At 48.5% G+C, this 22,584-nt stretch overlaps 1 protein-coding gene across 1 annotated transcript in view; it reads left to right on the top strand.

The window, feature by feature from the left end:
- SEZ6L2 (seizure related 6 homolog like 2) overlaps positions 1 to 22,584 on the top strand; it is a 46,271-nt gene that overhangs the window by 22,635 nt on the left and 1,052 nt on the right. The window contains 9 exon segments of the mRNA XM_075581274.1: positions 294 to 488; positions 1,059 to 1,197; positions 2,619 to 2,815; positions 7,318 to 7,512; positions 8,944 to 9,135; positions 12,608 to 12,799; positions 14,511 to 14,549; positions 14,899 to 15,016; positions 15,610 to 15,712. Of these exon segments, the coding sequence (XP_075437389.1) occupies positions 294 to 488; positions 1,059 to 1,197; positions 2,619 to 2,815; positions 7,318 to 7,512; positions 8,944 to 9,135; positions 12,608 to 12,799; positions 14,511 to 14,549; positions 14,899 to 15,016; positions 15,610 to 15,712 (1,370 nt within the window).

Raw genomic sequence — 22,584 nt, 5'->3', positions numbered from 1 at the left:
CCCTGTCTCCGGCTGTCTCGCAGCCTCTCTGTGTCAGCGCTCTCTCCCTGTCTCCGGCTGTCTCGCAGCCTCTCTGTGTCAGCGCTCTCTCCCTGTCTCCGGCTGTCTCGCAGCCTCTCTGTGTCAGCGCTCTCTCCCTGTCTCCGGCTGTCTCGCAGCCTCTCTGTGTCAGCGCTCTCTCCCTGTCTCCGGCTGTCTCGCAGCCTCTCTGTGTCAGCGCTCTCTCCCTGTCTCCGGCTGTCTCGCAGCCTCTCTGTGTCAGCGCTCTCTCCCTGTCTCCGGCTGTCTCGCAGTGTTCTCGGAGTCTCGCTGCTACGAGCCGTTCCTGGCGCACGGTAATTTCAGCTCGTCGGACGCTCTGTTCTCGCTGGGTGCGGTGGTCTCGTTCTCCTGCAGCGCGGGGTACATGCTGGAGCAGGGCCCGCCCGTCATAGAGTGTGTGCGCCCCTCCGAACCGCACTGGAACGAGAGTGAGCCCGTCTGTAAAGGTGAGAGACCGCCTGTAAAGGTGAGAGACCGTCTGTAAAGGTGAGAAAGAGAGACCGCCTATAGGAGAGCGCCTACCTTAGAGACACATTACCCGCCCCTCTCCTAAATCTGTGCCCACTCCAATGTTCTTTCTCCCCCATCCTATTCTGTGCCTCCCCCTTCCCACCCCTGTGCCCCGTTCCCCCTCTGTCCTGTGCCCCCCTCCTTGTGCTTCCCCTCCTATTCTGTGCCTCCCCCTTTCCACCCCTGTGCCCCCGTTCCCCCTCTGTCCTGTGCCCCCCTCCTTGTGCTTCCCCTCCTATTCTGTGCCTCCCCCTTCCCACCCCTGTGCCCCCGTTCCTCTTCTCTCCTGTGCCCCCCTCCTTGTGCTCCCCCTCCTATTCTGTGCCTCCCACCTCCCCACCCCTGTGCCCCCGTTCCCCCTCTGTCCTGTGCCCCCCTCCTATTCTGTGCCTCCCACCTCCCCACCCCTGTGCCCCCTTCCCCTTCTCTCCTGTGCCCCCCCTCCTATTCTGTGCCTCCCACGTGCCCCCCCATGTTGTAACCTCTTCCCCCCCTTTGTGACGCAGCGCTGTGCGGGGGGGAGATCTCAGAGCCGGCGGGGGTAATCCTCTCTCCTGATTGGCCGCAGAATTACGGGAAGGGACAGGACTGTGTGTGGGGGATCCACGTGCAGGAGGACAGGAGGGTACTGCTGGAGATAGAAATGTGAGTATGTATCTACAGTATATACAGTGCACCTATACACACACAGACCTACACAGACACACACCCTCACACCTACACACCCTCACACACCTACAGACACACATGCACCCTCAGACACCTACAAACCCTCACACACCTACAGACACACACCCTCACACCTACACACCCTCACACCTACACACCCACACAGACACACACCCTCACACCTACACACCCTCACACACCTACACAGACACACACCCTCACACCTACACACCCTCGCATACCTACACAGACACACACCCTCACACCTACACACCCTCACACACCTACACAGACACACATCCTTACATCTACACACCCTCACACACCTACACAGACACACACCCTCACACCTACACACCCTCGCATACCTACACAGACACACACACTCACACCTACACACCCTCACACACCTACACAGACACACACCCTCACATCTACACACCCTCACACACCTACAGACACACACGCACCCTCAGACACATACACACCCACACCCACCCTCACACACCTACACAGACACACACCCTCACACCTACAGACACCTACACCAACACACACCTACACAGACACACACCCTCACACCTACACAGACACACACCCCACCCTCACAAACCTACACAGACACACACCCTCACACACCTACACAGACACACACACCACCCTCACACCTACACAGACACACACCCTCACACACACCCTCACACCTACAGACACACACGCACTCTCAGACACCTACACCAACACACACCCTCACACACCTACACAGACACACAGACACACAGACACACACACACCCCACCCTCACACACCTACACAGACACACACCCTCACACCTACACAGACACACACACCTACACAGACACACACACCTACACAGACACACACACCACCCTCACACCTACACCGACACACACCCTCACACACCTACACACCCTCACACGCCCAGACCTACACACCCTCACACACACACATCCTCACAAGCCCACACCTCGCACCCACACACACACACACACACACACACACACACACACACACACACACACACACACACACACACACACACACACACACACACACACACACCCTCACACACACACACACACCCTCACACACACCCTCACACACACCCTCACACACACACACACACACACACACAGCCCCTCACACACACACACACACAGCCCCTCACACACAGACACACCACCTCACACACCCACACCCCCTCACACACACACACCCTCACACCTACACCCCCTCACACACACCCTCACACACACACAGCCCCTCACACACACACACACCCTCGCACACACACACACCCCTCACACACACACACTCCCTCACACACACCCCCTCACACACAGACCCTCACACACACCCCCCTGTCTCGCGTGCAGCCTGAACATCCGTCGCAGTGACGCTTTGACTGTGTATGATGGTGATGACCTCACGGCGCGGGTGCTGGGTCAGTACATGGGCGTCCATCAGAGGTTCAACCTCTTCTCCTCCGCCAACGACGTCACTCTGCAGTTCCAGTCTGACCCTAACGACCCCGTGTTCAGCCTGAGCCAGGGCTTCATCATCCACTTCAAAGGTATGTGTAGAGCTACAGACCCGGGCTCCGTCACCCGCAGACCCGGGCTCCGTCACCCGCAGACCCGGGCTCCGTCACCCGCAGACCCGGGCTCCGTCACCCGCAGACCCGAGTGTCACGGGAGACCAAACTTTTAACACCTTAATTACCAGGATCATTTCATTGAGTAAAACGAGTGATGAAATAAATTGTAACTTATTCACTTAAGTAGGCAGACACACATTATTACACAATATACAGAAGACACACATTATTACACAATATACAGAAGACACACATTATTACACAATATACAGAAGAAAGACACACATTATTACACAATATACAGAAGACACACATTATTACACAATATACAGAAGACACACATTATTACACAATATACAGAAGAAAGACACACATTATTACACAATATACAGAAGACACACATTATCACACAATATACAGAAGAAAGACACACATTATTACACAATATACAGAAGAAAGACACACATTATTACACAATATACAGAAGAAAGACACACATTATTACACAATATACAGAAGAAAGACACACATTATTACACAATATACAGAAGAAAGACACACATTATTACACATTATACAGAAGAAAGACACACATTATTACACATTATACAGAAGAAAGACACACTGACTTTGGAAACTGGGATACAAAACAAATCTTTCCTAGTTGCAAACAAACAGCAAGATAATCCAGGCAGCTTTTCCTTCAAGTCGCTTTTTCTGTTGGAGTCTTGTATCTGGGCACTTAGCCTCTGAGAAATTTAGACGACTTACTCAGAGCTTGGAATTCTGGGAACTTCTTACAAGATGGAAACACACCAGAGAGAGTTCTGGGATGGGGCTAGCTGTCTTATACCCTTTTAGGAGAGGTAGTTCCACAGCTTGTCCTCCAACCAATGGCATGGGAATTTCAACCCTGGCAACTCACACACTTTGCCAGATTGGCAACACCTGGCCTCAGAACAGTGAGAGAGCATGTGCACAAACCACCATCTTTGCTCATTCAGTATTCAAACCCCCCACTGGCTCCATGCCACTAAGTATGGGCTAGGTTACAGGAATCCTTTGAATTGAGGATATTGGTGCTTCATTTAGCCTTTCCTGCTAACAAAAGGGATCACACCTCTAGGACAAATGTCCTTTTGATCTCGTAGCCATAAGGCTAAGGCCCCGCTCCCTCAGTCAGCGCGCCCGCACTGCTGACAGGCGGGGCGCTGACAGACACAGACCGCGATATGCGGTCTGTAGGGAGCGGGAGGTGGGCGGGAGTGGGAGGGGGGGGGCATGGCTTGAGCGGAGGGACCCGCTACTCCCCTCCCTCCACGGGCTCGGGCTGCAGGAGGGAGATGCTGCAGGCTGCTGTAAGGTAAGCAGCTCCCTCCCCCTTCTGCCACAAAACACACACACACACACACTACCTTGAGTAGGAAGCTGTCTGAGGACAGCTCCAGCTCCCGCCGCTGATTGGCTCATCAGCGCACCACGTGACGCGTCACCGCTCGGGATCACAATTTTCTTACATCCCCTGGCGGCTGACGCGTCACAATGCGTAGTGAGCCGTCAGCGAGGGGGGACTGGGACCGGCTCGGGAGGATTCCCCTGCTGGTGGGGAACGCTCGCGCGGCCGCCCGCGCCGCCGGACGCAGCGGGTCCCAGCCCTAAGCCCCCCTCTGAGTCTTTGCAGGACAACAGATCCGGTTTGATTTCATGCATAAAGTTTAAACATATTTTAAAACACCGCTGCCTAAAAATATACATATATATACATATATAAAAATATATACATTCTGCTGCTAAAATGTGTTAGTTTTGGATGTATGCCGTAGAGTGTAAACCTAACCGGTTCCCCGTACCCTGGTACTCATTTCTTACACACAGCAACTGGATCTTTCAACATTTTAACTTCACTTTTAAAGCTCGCACAGCCTCATCTTAATAAAACCCTCTCAGTCTGATACCTAATTGGAGTAGCCCCCCTGCACCCCTATACTGGATTCAGGGTACCTGGGCATTACTTGGCCAGTGTCCCTTTATCCTAGGGAGTCCTGTGCCTCATTTGACCCTTTCCTGGTTTATGCTGAAGCAGGACGTCCTAGTGGTGAGTGGCAGTAACGTTTTCAGGATGGGTCTGACCGGACCTGGGCTTCTACGTATCCGAGAAGCTCACTTGATTCCCAGATACATTTCTGGGGTAACTCATAACTTGAGAACCCCGATACGTAGCCACAATCTGCAAAGACTTTCTCCGGCAAACCCCTCCCTGAAACTTACCTCCTGAACACCCCCCGGTCCCAGCACCTCTGGAAAAGGTAAAACACAAAAAATGGCAATTGTCACATATTTTGCACACAGTCACAGTAATGCGTACACAATGCTCGGGCCCAAGAGCTGACACTCTAGGATCCCAAAACACGGATCAGGGGAAACCAAGTGGGCTTAACCTTTATAATTGAGCCTGGTTACCCCCTCACTGTCACATCGGGCTCCATCTCACACAGACCCGGGCTCCGTCACCCGCAGACCCGGGCTCCGTCACCCGCAGACCCGGGCTCCATCACCCGCAGACCCGGACTCCATCTCATGCAGACCCAGGCTCCGTCACCCGCAGACCCGGTCTCCGTCACCCGCAGACCCGGTCTCCGTCACCCGCAGACCCGGGCTCCGTCACCCGCAGACCCGGGCTCCGTCACCCGCAGACCCGGGCTCCATCTCATGCAGACCTGTTCTCCATTGCTCGCAAGTCCAGTCTCCATTGCATACAGACACCAGCTCCATCGCCCCGCAGACTTGGGGTCTGTTGTCTACAGCCACAAGATCCTTCATCCTCACAGAGGGGTACAAGGGGGATCTATTATCCACAGACCGCGGCTTGATCACGCAAGTGATGTGGTTGAAGTCGCTCTATCATCCACATGTCTATCTCATGACGTGTCACAGCCCCTCTATCGGCCTTACAACTCCTCTCTCCCCCTCTCCTTCACCTCTCTCCACCTCTCCTCCCTAACCTTCTCTCCCCCTTCCCCCTCTCCTGCACCTCTCTCCCCCTCTACTCCCTAACCTTCTCTCCTCTCGCCCTTCCCTGTCTCCTGATCCTCTCTCCCCCTCTCCTCCCTAACCTTCTCTCCTCTCGCCCTTTCCTGTCTCCTGCTCCTCCCTCCCCCCTAACCTTCTCTCCTCTCACCCTTCCCCTCTCTTGCTCCTCTCTCCCGCTCTCCTCCCTAACCTTCTCTCCTCTCGCCCTTCTCTGTCTCCTGCACCTCCCTCCCCCCTAACCTTCTCTCCTCTCACCCTTTCCCCTCTCCTGCTTCTCTCCACCCCTCTCCTCCCTTACCTTCTCTCCTCTCGCCCTTCCCCCTCTCCTCCCTAACCTTCTCTCCTCTCACCCTTCCCCTCTCCTGCTCCTCTCTCCCCCTCTCCTCCCTTACCTTCTCTCCTCTCACCCTTCCCCCTCTCCTCCCTAACCTTCTCTCCTCTCGCCCTTTCCCCTCTCCTCCCTAACCTTCTCTCCTCTCCCCCTTCCCCTCTCCTGCTCCTCTCTCCCCCTCTCCTCCCTAACCTTCTCTCCTCTCACCCTTCCCCCTCTCCTCTCGCCCTTTCCCCTCTCCTGCTCCTCTCTCCCCTCTAACCTTCTCTCCTCTCACCCTTCCCCTCTCCTGCTCCTCTCTCCCCCTCTCCTCCCTTACCTTCTCTCCTCTCACCCTTCCCCCTCTCCTCCCTAACCTTCTCTCCTCTCACCCTTTCCCCTCTCCTCCCTAACCTTCTCTCCTCTCCCCCTTCCCCTCTCCTGCTCCTCTCTCCCCCTCTCCTCCCTAACCTTCTCTCCTCTCACCCTTCCCCCTCTCCTCTCGCCCTTTCCCCTCTCCTGCTCCTCTCTCCCCTCTAACCTTCTCTCCTCTCACCCTTCCCCTCTCCTGCTCCTCTCTCCCCCTCTCCTCCCTTACCTTCTCTCCTCTCACCCTTCCCCCTCTCCTCCCTAACCTTCTCTCCTCTCACCCTTTCCCCTCTCCTCCCTAACCTTCTCTACTCTCGCCCTTTCCCCTCTCCTGCTCCTCTCTCCCCTCTAACCTTCTCTCCTCTCGCCCTCCCCCCTCTCCTGCCCCCCCCCTCGCTCAGAGGTCCCCGGGAATGACACATGCTCCTCTCTCCCCTCTAACCTTCTCTCCTCTCGCCCTCCCCCCTCTCCTGCCCTCCCCCCCTCGCTCAGAGGTCCCCCGGAATGACACATGCTCCTCTCTCCCCTCTAACCTTCTCTCCTCTCCCCCTTCCCCCTCTCCTGCCCTCCCCCCCCTCGCTCAGAGGTCCCCCGGAATGACACATGTTCCTCTCTCCCCTCTAACCTTCTCTCCTCTCGCCCTCCCCCCTCTCCTGCCCTCCCCCCCCTCGCTCAGAGGTCCCCCGGAATGACACATGTTCCTCTCTCCCCTCTAACCTTCTCTCCTCTCGCCCTCCCCCCTCTCCTGCCCTCCGCCCCCCTCGCTCAGAGGTCCCCCGGAATGACACATGCTCGGCGCTTCCCGAGGTGCAGTTTGGTTGGAAGACGTCCTCACACCCAGATCTCATCCGTGGCACCGTGGTGACCTACCAGTGCGAGCCCGGTTACGACATCAGCGGCTCCGACATCCTCACCTGCCAGTGGGACCTTTCCTGGAGCAACGCCCCCCCCACCTGCGAGAAAAGTGAGCCCCGCCCACCTCCATCGTGCACACCAGGATCCGCCATTTTAAATGTGGCCACAGTTTATCCATCTGTAATCTGCCTGTCTGTTTATCTAGATCTACACACACTTTTATACAACGATATATATACACACTGTTATATACACATATACACACTGTTATATACACATATACACACTGTTATATACACATATACACACTGTTATATACACATATACACACTGTTATATACACATATACACACTGTTATATACACATATACACACTGTTATATACACATATACACACATATACACACTGTTATATACAAATATACACACTGTTATATACACATATACACACATATACACACTGTTATATACAAATATACACACTGTTATATACACATATACACACATATACACACTGTTATATACAAATATACACACTGTTATATACACATATACACACTGTTATATACACATATACACACTGTTATATACACATATACACACTGTTATATACACATATACACACTGTTATATACACATATACACACTGTTATATACACATATACACACTGTTATATACACATATACACACTGTTATATACACATATACACACTGTTATATACACATATACACACTGTTATATACACATATACACACATATACACACTGTTATATACAAATATACACACTGTTATATACACATATACACACATATACACACTGTTATATACAAATATACACACTGTTATATACACATATACACACATATACACACTGTTATATACAAATATACACACTGTTATATACACATATACACACATATACACACTGTTATATACAAATATACACACTGTTATATACACATATACACACATATACACACTGTTATATACAAATATACACACTGTTATATACACATATACACACATATACACACTGTTATATACAAATATACACACTGTTATATACACATATACACACTGTTATATACACACTGTTATATATACATATACACACTGTTATATACACATATACACACTGTTATATACACATATACACACTGTTATATACACATATACACACTGTTATATACACATATACACACTGTTATATACACATATACACACTGTTATATACAAATATACACACTGTTATATACACATATACATTGTTATATACACATATACACACTGTTATATACAAATATACACACTGTTATATACAAATATACACACTGTTATATACACATATACACACTGTTATATACAAATATACACACTGTTATATACACATATACACACTGTTATATACACATATACACACTGTTATATACAAATATACACACTCATATACACATATACACACTGTTATATACACATATACACACATATACACATACACATATACACACTGTTATATACACTGTGCCTCGCCCTCTAGTTCTGAACTGCGCAGACCCCGGGGAGATCGGGAACGGGCTTCGTCGCGTGTCTGATCCACGCTTCCCCATCGGCTCGCATGTGCAGTATTCCTGCAATGATGGGTACACGCTCGAGGGGAGCCGGACGCTAACCTGCTACAACCGCGACACGGGAACCCCAAAGTGGAGTGACCGTATCCCCAAGTGTGTCTGTGAGTGACATGTTCTACTAACACGCAGACATGTAACAACACGCAGAGCAATGTAATAACACACAGAGCGATGTAATAACACGCAGAGCGATGCAATAACACGCAGAGCGATGTAATAAAACGCAGAGCGATGTAATAACACGCAGAGCAATGTAATAACACGCAGAGCGATGTAATAACACGCAGAGAGATATAATAACACGCAGAGCGATATAATAACACGCAGAGCGATGTAATAACACGCAGAGAGATGTAATAACACGCAGAGCGATATAATAACACGCAGAGAGATATAATAACACGCAGAGAGATATAATAACACGCAGAGAGATGTAATAACACGCAGAGAGATGTAATAACACGCAGAGCGATATAATAACACGCAGAGAGATATAATAACACGCAGAGAGATATAATAACACGCAGAGAGATGTAATAACACGTAGAGAGATATAACATGCAGAGATAATAACACGCAGAGAGATATAATAACACGCAGAGATATATAATAACACGCAGAGAGATAATAACACGCAGAGTGATATAATAACACGCAGAGAGATATAATAACACGCAGAGAGATATAATAACACGCATAGAGATGAAATAACACGTAGGGAGATATAACAAGCAGAGATAATAACACGCAGAGAGATATAATAACACGCAGAGAGATGTAATAACACGTAGGTAGATATAACACACAGAGCGATATAATAACACGCAGAGAGATATAATAACACGCAGAGATATAATAACACGCAGAGAGATATAATAACACGCAGAGAGATATAATAACACGCAGAGAGATATAATAACACACAGAGAGATGTAATAACACGTAGGTAGATATAACACACAGAGCGATATAATAACACGCAGAGAGATATAATAACACGCAGAGAGATATAACATGCAGAGAGATATAATAACAAACAGATATAATAACAAACAGATATAATAACACGCAGAGTGATATAATTTATTTATTTATTTATAAAATATTTTACCAGGAAGTAATACATTGAGAGTTACCTCTCGTTTTCAGTATGTCCTGGGCACAGAGTAAAACAAATAATACATGGTTACAAGTACAGTTACATAAATGAGCAGGGTATACATTATATACAAGACATTGCGTGCACAGTTAAAGAAAATATATATTATGAGCGTATGAAACAGTTACAGACCAGGTTAAAGTGTGAGACAGCCTTAGATTTGAAAGAACTTAAACTGGTGGTGGATGTGAGAGTCTCTGGTAGGTTGTTCCAGTTTTGGGGTGCACGGTAAGAGAAGGAGGAGCGGCCGGATACTTTGTTGAGCCTTGGGACCATGAACAGTCTTTTGGAGTCTGATCTCAGGCGATAGGTGCTGCATGTGGTAGGGGTGAGGAGCTTGTTCAGGTAGCTGGGTAGCTTGCCCATGAAGAATTTAAAGGCAAGACAGGAAAGGTGAACTTTGCGCCTAGACTCTAGTGCCGACCAATCTAGTTCTTTGAGCATTTCGCAGTGATGTGTGTTGTAGTTGCATTGGAGAACAAAACGACAAATTGAATTGTAGAGGGTGTCAAGTTTGCTATGGTGGATTTGAGGAGCCGAGCCATATACTATGTCTCCATAGTCAATAATTGGCATTAGCATCTGCTGTGCAATACGCTTTCTGACCAGGAGACTTAGGGAGGATTTGTTCCTGTAAAGTACCCCTAGTTTGGCATAGGTCTTGGTTGTCAGGGTATCAATGTGCATCCCGAATGTTAAGTGGGAGTCAAACCATATGCCCAGGTATTTAAAACTAGTAACAGAAGTTAGGGTGGTTTTAGCGTTGGTTCTAATGTGGAGCTCAGTCACTGGAAGCTTTACAAATTTAGTCTTGGTCCCAAATACCATTGTTACAGTCTTGTCAGTGTTTAAAAACAGTTTGTTTTGGGAAATCCAGTTTTCGAGTCTCAAAAAGTCAGACTGAAGTATGTGTTGAAGGTCAGAGAGGCTATGGCTGTGTGCATATAGAATTGTGTCATCTGCATACATGTGTATTGAGGCTTCCTTACAAGCTGTGGGAAGATCATTAATGAACACTGAGAAGAGTAGGAGCCCCAGAACAGAGCCTTGCGGGACACCACAGGTGATATCCAGGGGGTTGGAGTTAGAGCCTGAGATGGACACATGTTGGGATCTTCCTGATAGGTAGGACTGAAACCAGTTTAAAGCATGTTTCCCTATTCCAGAGCTCTGGAGTTTGTTAAGCAGGATAGCATGATCAGCTGTGTCAAAAGCCTTTGCAAAATCTAGGAATACTGCACCAGTGAGTTGTCCCCGTTCCATTCCACACTGGATCTCATTGCAAACTTTTAGCAGGGTAGTTACGGTGGAGTGTTTGGGACGAAAGTCAGATTGGAATTGGCTAGGGAAATTTGTCTTGGTGTAGAAATCGCTTAATTGGGAGTGGACACATTTTTCCATGACTTTGGATAGAATTGGGAGAAGTGAGATTGGCCTGTAGTTTGAGACAGTGTTTTTGTCCCCACTTTTGAAGATTGGGACAACTCTGGCAGTTTTCCAGGTTTTAGGGATATGGCCTGTAGACAGGATAGAGTTGACTATGGACGCAATTTGTTTGGCAATGGCCATAATAACAAACAGAGTGGTATAATAACACAAAGAGAGATGCAATGTAGGCAGTGAAAGGGATGGAAGACTAGATTAATAGCCATTTGGATTATAATATGCAATACACAGTGACCACAGGGTGTCACCCTCACTCTGATACCCATAGGGAATATAATATGCAATACATACAGTGACCACAGGGTGTCACCCTCACTCTGATACCCATAGGGAATATAATATGCAATACATACAGTGACCACAGGGTGTCACCCTCACTCTGATACCCATAGGGAATATAATATGCAATACATACAGTGACCACAGGGTGTCAGCCTCACTCTGATACCCATAGGGAATATAATATGCAATACATACAGTGACCACAGGGTGTCCCTCACTCTGTGATACCCATAGGGATTATAATATGCAATACATACAGTGACCACAGGGTGTCCCTCACTCTGTGATACCCATAGGGATTATAATATGCAATACATACAGTGACCACAGGGTGTCACCCTCACTCTGATACCCATAGGGAATATAATATGCAATACATACAGTGACCACAGGGTGTCCCTCACTCTGTGATACCCATAGGGATTATAATATGCAATACATTCAGTGACCACAGGGTGTCCCTCACTCTGTGATACCCATAGGGATTATAATATGCAATACATACAGTGACCACAGGGTGTCACCCTCACTCTGATACCCATAGGGAATATAATATGCAATACATACAGTGACCACAGGGTGTCACCCTCACTCTGTGATACCCATAGGGAATATAATATGCAATACACACAGTGACCACAGGGTGTCACCCTCCCTATGATGATGCATTGTATTGTGCTTTTCAGTGAAGTATGAGCCCTGCCTGAACCCGGGCGTCCCGGAGAACGGGTACCAAACGCTCTACAAACATCACTACCAGGCGGGCGAGGCCCTGCGTTTCTTCTGCTATGAGGGGTTCGAGCTTATAGGAGAGGTCACTATCACCTGTGTCCCCGGGCACCCCTCGCAGTGGACCAGCCAGCCCCCCCTCTGCAAAGGTCAGTCTGCTTCTCCCTCCCCCCGCAGGGTGACAGAGGGGATCTATGTCCCATTCAACCTGTCCTAGCCCTTTAACGGTGACAGCGACCCATGCGATCTGTCCCCCCCCCCCCCCCCCGCAGCGTGACAGAGGGGATCTATGTCCCATGCAACCTGTCCTTCTCCTATAACGGTGACAGCGACCCATGCGATCTGTCCCAAAGCAGCGTGACAGAGGGCATCTATGCCCCATGCAACCTGTCCTTCTCCTATAACGGTGACAGCGACCCATGCGACCGGTCCCCCCCCCCCCCCGCAGCGTGATAGAGGGGACCTGTGACCCATTCAACCTGTCCTTCCCCTATAATGGTGACAGCGACCCATGCGATCTGTCCCTCCCCCCGCAGGGTGACAGAGGGGACCTGTGACCCATTCAACCTGTCCTTCCCCTATAATGGTGACAGCGACCCATGCGATCTGTCCCTCCCCCCGCAGGGTGACAGAGGGGACCTGTGACCCATTCAACCTGTCCTTCCCCTATAATGGTGACAGCGACCCATGCGATCTGTCCCCCCCCCCCCGCAGGGTGACAGAGGGGGCCTGTGACCCATTCAACCTGTCCTTCACCTATAACGGTGACAGCGACCCATGCGATCTGTCCCTCCCCCCGCAGGGTGACAGAGGGGACCTGTGACCCATTCAACCTGTCCTTCCCCTATAATGGTGACAGCGACCCATGCGATCTGTCCCCCCCCCCCCCCCGCAGGGTGACAGAGGGGACCTGTGACCCATTCAACCTGTCCTTCCCCTATAATGGTGACAGCGACCCATGCGATCTGTCCCTCCCCCCGCAGGGTGACAGAGGGGGCCTGTGACCCATTCAACCTGTCCTTCACCTATAACGGTGACAGCGACCCATGCGATCTGTCCCTCCCCCCGCAGGGTGACAGAGGGGACCTGTGACCCATTCAACCTGTCCTTCCCCTATAATGGTGACAGCGACCCATGCGATCTGTCCCCCCCCCCCGCAGGGTGACAGAGGGGACCTGTGACCCATTCAACCTGTCATTCCCCTATAACGGTGACAGCGACCCATGCGATCTGTCCCTCCCCCCGCAGGGTGACAGAGGGGACCTGTGACCCATTCAACCTGTCCTTCTCCTATAACGGTGACACCAATATGGGATGGGATGTTTGCGAAGCTCGGTGCAGGCACATGTGCGGGTAATCGGCGCTTACCTTCTCCGGCGGCATCTCCTCCTCCATGGTCCAGTCATCATGGCTCTGCGACGTCCAATGGTGTCACGTTGCCATGGCAATGTGGCGCTGCGGAGCCATGATGATAGGGCCATGGGGCGGAGATGCCGCCGGAGGTGGTAAGAGAGTTTCGGAGGCCCTGCGCTCTCCCGTGGCAATCACTTTCACTGCAGTGGGGGAGAGCGCGGGTCCCCTGTAACCACGGGGCTCGCCCCTCACACCAAGAAAAGGGGCGTACGAGCCTCACCGTAGGGTGACACAGGGATTAGAAAGGACCTATGGCCGACGGAATGTCTCCGCTGGGTCACACGGTGGCACAGAAGGGACACGGAGTCTGTCCCTCCCCTGCCACTGTGACCCCGTCCGATGGCAGATTGTCTCCTTTCCCAGGGTGACACGTATTGGACATGTCCCTCCCCCCGCAGGGTGACACAGAGGGGGACGCGCTGATCGGGGCTCTTGTTTCTCTCTTAGTTGCATACGAGGAGCTCCTGGACGACAGGAAGTTGGAAGGTCTGAGTTACTAACATCGGGGGGAAATGCACTTGCTGCCATGACATCACTTCCTGTCCATGCGCATCCTGTCCAGTTAAATCATCACCACTGTCGCATCACAAAGACCTGCTGGCCGCATCTTGACATCATTTCCTGTTGCCCTGACATCACTTCCTGCGTGGCATGAAACCTCACTTTCTGCCCCTGTTCGCACCATACAATGTTATTTCCTGTCACTGTTCGTCATTAAACATCATCCCCCTCTGTTTCTGAGGTTCGTGGTCCCCATGAAATCCCATTGGCTGCCAGAGAAGCCCTGCAGGGCTGTGATTGGTCAATTTCCTTGTCCGTTCTCTTCTTCCCGCAGTCACCCAGACGACAGACCCCTCCCACCAGATGGAGGGCGGGAACATCGCGCTGGCCATCTTCCTGCCAATCATCCTGGTCGTCCTGCTGATTGGTGGAATCTACATCTACTACACCAAGTGAGTTAGCCATTGGCCAGTGCTGTGGGCGGGGCAGGCACCGACCCACCAATCAGATTCGCTTTGTTATATATGCACACATACACACACACACCGTGGGCCGCCCTTAATCTACATAATTAACCCCTTAAGCACTGCAAGGGTGAAAGCAGCAACAGAAGAGTGTAAAAATATTGGTCGTATTTTTACTGTATATATTTTTTTTAATGACTTACTGTTTGTGATTATAAAGTGTGAGTGTGTGTGAGTGTCTGTGTGAGAGTGTGTGAGTGTAGGAGAGTGAGTGTGTAAGTGTGTATGTGTGTGTGTGTGTGTAATCCATATATTTAAAAGCCGTTGCCATACAGAACTGCTGAAAAACGATCCCTCTGAACATGCGGTCCCCACGCAGTGCGAGGAAAGTGAAACGCGTCAGGGACGAGAAACACCAAGATAACTGCTCCACATTGAGAAGTTGAAATGAAGGCGATGGAGGGGGGCGGGGGGGGGATATTATTAGGGGGAAGCTTATACTGAAACATGACAAGGTGCGGAGGGGTCCCGCGGAACGCGTCCCCCCTCGTGCTGTCCGTATTGATTCCTTCCTTCCGCAGGTTTCAGGGGAAATCACTCTTTGGCTTCTCCTTCCCGACCTCTCACTCGTACAGTCCGATTACCGTGGAATCAGATTTTAACAACCCGTTATACGAGGCCGGGGTAAGTGTGAGGCTGGCACTGCCCCTGAGAGTGTGTGTCTGGCACTGCCTGCTGTGAGTGAGGGGGAGGCTGGCACTGCCACTGAGAGTGTGAGGCTGGCACTGCCACTGTGAGTGTGAGGGGGAGGCTGGCACTGCCACTGTGTGTGAGGGGAAGGCTGGCACTGCCACTGTGTGTGAGGGGAAGGCTGGCACTGCCACTGTGTGTGAGGGGAAGGCTGGCACTGCCACTGTGTGTGAGGGGAAGGCTGGCACTGCCACTGTGTGTGAGGGGGAGGCTGGCACTGCCACTGTGTGAGTGTGAGGCTGGCACTGCCACTGTGTGTGAGGGGGAGGCTGGCACTGCCACTGTGTGAGTGTGAGGCTGGCACTGCCACTGTGTGTGAGGGGAATCTTTTTTATTTAAATACAAAATACAATTATTTACAAATACACACAATACTTACAGAATAGCATCCAGAGAATCACATACACATTACATTTATATTACAGAGATTCCTTTCCAAAGAGATTTAAACACATTTCTCTCCAACCTCTCAGATTCCCTCTGCCGAACGCTCGTTATATCCGACACAATGTGACTCAGAATTATTTCTGCCGGCATCACATACTTTTTTAGCGATACCATACATCTAGCGTTCCATAAATGGTATATAGATATCACGTTAATCAGCCACAAGGTCCTATTGTGATGCTGTTTCTGGGTTTCTGGAAAGAGTCCGTATGCTACTTGGGGGTAGCTCTGTTTGGACAAAATAGGGATTTTTAGATGACTTGCAATTTTTTTCCATAAAAATAAAGAAAATGGACATTGCAATAAAAAATGCTCCATGGTTTCTAAAACATTACAGTTTTCCCGTGGACAATTCCTATCATCAACATTCCTGTATTTTAAATTCTGCCTGACATACATTTTACTATGAAATAATAACCACGAGACATCGCTCATTTTCTGCGGTAATCTGGGATCAACAAGTTGCTTTAATACCACATCATGGCTGGTCTCAGGGCATTGTCTTAGCTCCAGGCTTATTGGGGGTGTTCTCTCTAGAATACTTTTATAGAGCTGCTTCCTTGAAAGCTGTTCCATTTCAGTCCTAGTTATTTGTAATTTTCTAATAACTTTAACCATCCGAATAATATATGGCGGTAAATATCCAATATTTTGAGTCATTCTTTTGATATTTCCCCCCTCAAACCATTTGTCAAACAGCGGTGACAACCATTCCTTAAAAGAATTTCTCCATATACTTTGTGAGAAAATTCCCTGAAAATTAAAACATAGGAATACTAAATTAAAAAATAACTCCGGGTTCACCATATTAAGACCTCCCTTATTTCTAGGCCTGCAAGTGATGTGTCTGCTCACTAAATTGAGTCTGTTTCCCCACAGCATCTGAAAAAAACAAATTATTTAAAGAAACTACAACTTTCTCAGGCGGGGGAAATACAAAACTTAAATAGATGAAAATAGGCAGCAAAAAAGTTTTAACAATCCTGATTCTGCTCTCAAAAGAAAATTTCCAATGTTTCCACCTGGTAACTTTGGCTTTGCATATGCCAAGTTTTTCTTCCCAGTTTTGCTCACCAGAATCCTGACTATTAAATTTGATCCCCAAAATGCGAATATTTTCAGGCTCGTACTTTATACCAGATGGGAGCTCAAATTTATTTTCTTTTTTTCCTATCCACAGTGCAATGGACTTACTTTTATTTATCTGGGAATCTGAGATGTCAGAGTATTTTTTAAATTCAGAAAGTACACTTTCATAACATTTTCTTGATGTTATTAGAATAGATACATCATCTGCATACGCTATACATTTTATACAAATCTTTGGTATTGGCTGGATGTCTCTATTATCTTCTAACATACGTAAAAAAGGGTCTATAGCAAACACATATAGTAAGGGGCTGAGTGGACATCCTTGACGTACTCCTGATCTAATATGAAAGCAGGATCCAATCCAGCCATTTACAATTGGTTTCCCTTCGGCTTTGTCATATAGAGTTTTCAACCATGATATGAACTGAGTTGGCAAACCATAAGTCTCTAAGACACTAAAAAGATACAAATGATTGACTCTATCAAAGGCCTTCTCCTGATCTAAATTAACAATGTAACCTTCTAAGGCCCCACTTTTTGCCTGCTCAAATATCTCTCTGACACTTATAAGAGAGTTGGCAATCTTCCTTCCTTGGATCCCACAGGACTGGCTCGTACTTATGAGCGTTTCCGCTACAGATCCCAACCTGGTACACAAAATCTTTGCTAGAATTTTATAATCCGTATTCAATAACGCTATTGGGCGCCAGTTTTTTATATCTCTACTGTCACCTTTTTTATACAGTAAAGTTAATATGGACTGAGACTGCGAGGATGATAATCCGGTCTCATTCAAAGCCTCATTGTACAGATCGCTCAGTACTGGGCTCAGAACCTCACAGAAAAACTGATAGAACTCGGAAGTTAAGCCATCAGAACCAGGAGTTTTGTTTTTTCCCAAGGATCTGATGGCTGTTTCTACCTCCGTTACAGAGATGGGGGAAACTATGGCCGCACAATCCTCTGGTTCTAATTTAGGTGTATTACATTGTTTTAAAACTTTATTAATGTTGCTTTTTGCTATCTTTTTCCCATTAAATATCTTCTCATAAAAAGAAGACACCAAGTCAAGTAATTTCGCCGGATCTGTGACAGATTCCTGCTTTTCATCCCATAACTCATATAAAGCTCTCTTCTGTTTCCTTTCTTTACACTGCTCAAAAATATCAGGTGTGAAACGTGTAAAATCCCCACATTCCCCCTCATGGGTCAGGGAGGAGAGGCGATTATACTGTAACTCCTTCATTTGTCCTTTTATGTCACGGATGTATTCTGCCTTTACCTCTTCCCCACTTTGTATTGCAGAAAAAGCGCGATATAATTTCAATCTGAGTGACAAATATTTTTTATACTTCAAACTATGATAATTATGCGCTTCCTTCTTGAAAAACACCTTCATTTCGTGTTTTGTTTCCTCCCACCATGCACTAGAGTTTTCATACAAGCTTATTAATGTTAACCTGGCTTCCAGGAGATCTTTACACCTAGCCACGGTCTTATCACACTTTAGGATATTGGCGTTAAATTTCCAATAACCAGGCCCGGACACACCAGACTCTTCCAGATTTAGGGTCACCGCCAACAGAGCGTGATCCGAAAACTCCACAGGCTTTAAAATAACATTATTAAACTTTGTTTGTTTTTTTACATATATTTTGTCTATCCGACTTTTAGAGTCACCTTTTATATATGTATACCCCGCTTTATTTGGGTTTTGTGTCTTGAAGACATCTACCAAACCATCCTGAGTGCACATATTGTTCAGAAATATGGAGTCATACTGAATACAGTCTCTGGTTTTCCCTCTATCCTGAACATATGAGACACAATTAAAATCACCGCCAAAAATGGCTATTTTCGCTGTATGTAAATACGGCCTTATTAAAGAAAACAAATCTTTTCTTTCGGTTCTACTTTGAGGACCATAAATGTTAATTAGTCTGTAATCAATAGCTTCAATTTTAACATCTAACAAAAGACACCTTCCAGGCATTATGTCAACTAATTTGTTGCAAATAACTGAAATCCCTTTGAAAACAATGCCTACACCATCACATTTATCTGGTCCAAAGGACCAGAAAGAGGGGCCCCAAATCCAGTCCCTTCTACACACAAAAACGTCACTTGTAGTGGTCAAGCGGGTTTCCTGCAAAAAGAAAACCTCATTATTAAAGTCCTTTAGAATAGTAAAGGCTTCAGTCCTGGTCTTTTTTGTCTTAATACTGTTCACATTAATAGTTGCCACTTTCAGCGGAGAGGGGCACTTTGGCATATTTAGTGAGTCAATCACCGTCCTTTTTTTTTCTTTTTAGCACCATTTTTCTTTTTGACCATTTTCTTTCTCCCGGGGGGGCTCTCTGATGGCAGATTTCTCTTATTCGATGGTCCGGCCATCTCAATGTCCTGAATAGATCCTGACTGCTGTGAGGCCTGACTGTCCGACATATCGGGGTCTGCGTCATCCATCTTTTCACCCCAACTCTTTTCCTCCAATACCTCATATGTATTGTGCTGCGAGATCTCTTCTTGGACAGTTTCTGTAGTTTTCTTTCCAGCTGAGCTGGTTTGGGCAGTCTTGTTTTTACTTGTTATTGTTTCCCATTCATTATTGTCATCTTTGCGGGGTTCGCCGCCATCTTTGCGGGGTTCGTCGCCATCTTTGCGGGGTTCGCCGCCATCTTTGCGGGGGTTCGCCGCCATCTTTGCAGGGGTTCGCCGCCATCTTTGCTGGACTCGCCGCCATCTTTGCGGAACTCGCCGCCATCTTTGCGGGACTCGCCGCTATCTTTGCGGGACTCGCCGCTATCTTTGCGGGACTCGCCGCTATCTTTGCGGGACTCGCCGCCATCTTTGCGGGACTCGCCGCCATCTTTGCGGGACTCGCCGCCATCTTTGCGGGACTCGCCGCCATCTTTGCTCAGATCGCTCCTTTGTTCTCCGTCTGACCCCCTTTGGGCTGGAAGTGTATAGGTCAGACCCAGAGACTTTAAAACCTCTTCCACAGGTGTAAGTTGAAGACTTTCTGATGACTCTGTGGTATTCTCTTTATCACAAGGAGATGCTGTATTCTGTACACGAGACATTTCATTCTGCGTATAATGGTTGTGCTCGGCTTCTGGGCAATCTTTAAAGGAATGACCACATTTATAGCACAGGTTGCAGACTATGTCCTTGTCACACTCAGAGCTGTGATGACCAATCGAACCACACAAAGTGCACCTGATTTTGTCACATGCTGAGCTAAAGTGCTTGGGGGAATCACATTTAAAACATTTTTTAGGCTGTCCCCAATAAAAACATCGCCCGCGATCCCTTCCTATATATATGGCGTTTGGGAGGTGACATGCCACATTGTGTGTGTATCTAAGTTTAACTTTAAACTTGTAGCCCCCATTCCAGAAACCTTCAGCATCCATACTTTTCACTGGATCAGACAGAACATCACAATGTCTTTGCAGCCAAAAATATATATCTTCAACCGCTACAGTCTCAATATCAAAGATAATATTCACTTCCACGGTCACAGGGCGAGATATCTGGATAACTTTAAAGAATTTCCATTCTGGATTATCCTTCACTTCTCTGTAACGAAACCAGAATTTTTCTAGCCCTTCTGGTGTCTTAAAGCTGACTTCATAGTTCCTGCTATTAGGAGCATGTAACAAAGCATACACTGCACTGGGTTGGAAGCCAAGAGAAATTTTGATCAAGTCTTTTCCTACAACAAATCTGTCTGGTATAGGAGCCATATCCCCCCAATAATGTAGTCTGACTACGTTCCTGCGCTTTCTGGCATCATCAAATGAAATATAAGATGTACCTGGGCGTCTTGTACTCCATGCTGACTGCTGGGGGGGAGCTGGCTCGGCCGCTCCTGTTGGTTTTGCTGCCATTCCTGCTTCAGCTAAGGATTTTGCTTTTGCTGCTCCTGTTTCTGCTAAGGGCTTTGATGCTGCTGCAGGCTGTATGGATTTCTCTCCCACTTTAGGAATCTCCATTTCTTGCGCCTCAAAAGCCTCAACTGCTTCAGCGTTCTCCACTGCTTCAGCCATTTCTATTTCAGACACTTCTTCTTGTGCCTGAGCTGTTTGCTGCTCTGTCTCAGGTGTATTGCCAGCATCATTCAGGCTCTCAACCTGGGCTGTTTGCTGTGTGTCTGACTTGGGTGTGGCTGCTAATTCCTGCACCTGTCTGCTCCCCTCAGCTGCTTGTAGTCTCTCTGTATCAGGTGCAGTTGTATGCAGTTTCTCTGTCTCCGGTGCAGCTGTATGCAGGGTCACTGCATCAGGTACAGTTGTTTGCAGGGTCACTGCGTCAGGTACAGTTGTTTGCGGGGTCACTGCGTCAGGTACAGTTGTTTGCGGGGTCACTGCGTCAGGTACAGTTGTTTGCGGGGTCACTGCGTCAGGTACAGTTGTTTGCGGGGTCACTGCGTCAGGTGCAGTTGCTTGCAGGGTCTCTGTCTCAGGTGTAGCTGTATTTACCTGTGCATTAGTGTGTATGTCCTTGCTAATTTGTGGGATAACAATTTCTGTGACCCCAAGTCTCCTTTTCTCATGCTCTGCCTGCCTTTTATTCCTGGCTTCACTAAACCTTGAGCTGTTTTTAGCCGCAGTTCTCTTACCCGTCTGGTTCTGAGCTGGACTTTCAGTATTCTCCATCTCAGCTTCTTTCTGCTCAACATTTTCATTCATCTCTTTTTCCACATTTTCTGACTCTTTCTTTTGCAAAAGTTCTTGCACTTTAGCTTCCAGTGAAACTTTCATATCCTCATTCAGATTAGCTTGAGACCTGGTTCCCACTCCTCTCCCTCCTCCAGGGTCTGCCGCCATCTTGGCCCACAGCTCCTCCCCTTCCTGTGTGTGAGGGGGAGGCTGGCACTGTCTACTGTGTGAGGGGGAGGCTGTCACTGCCCGCTGTGTGAGGGGGAGGCTGGCACTGCCTGCTGTGTGTGAGGGGGAGGCTGGCACTGCCCACTGTGTGTGTGAGGGGAGGTTGGCACTGTCCGCTGTGTGTGAGGGGGAGGCTGTCACTGCCCGCTGTGTGAGAGGGAGGCTGGCACTGCCTGCTGTGTGAGGGGGAGGCTGGCACTGCTTGCTGTGTGAGGGGGAGGCTGGCACTGCCTGCTGTGTGTGAGGGGGAGGCTGGCACTGCCCACTGTGTGTGTGAGGGGAGGTTGGCACTGCCCGCTGTGTTTGAGGGGGAGGCTGTCACTGCCCGCTGTGTGAGGGGGAGGCTGGCACTGCCTGCTGTGTGAGGGGGAGGCT

Source organism: Ascaphus truei, unplaced genomic scaffold, assembly GCF_040206685.1.
Source record: "Ascaphus truei isolate aAscTru1 unplaced genomic scaffold, aAscTru1.hap1 HAP1_SCAFFOLD_1186, whole genome shotgun sequence".
Lineage (NCBI taxonomy): Eukaryota > Metazoa > Chordata > Amphibia > Anura > Ascaphidae > Ascaphus > Ascaphus truei.
This window is presented reverse-complemented; position numbering and strand designations above follow the sequence as displayed.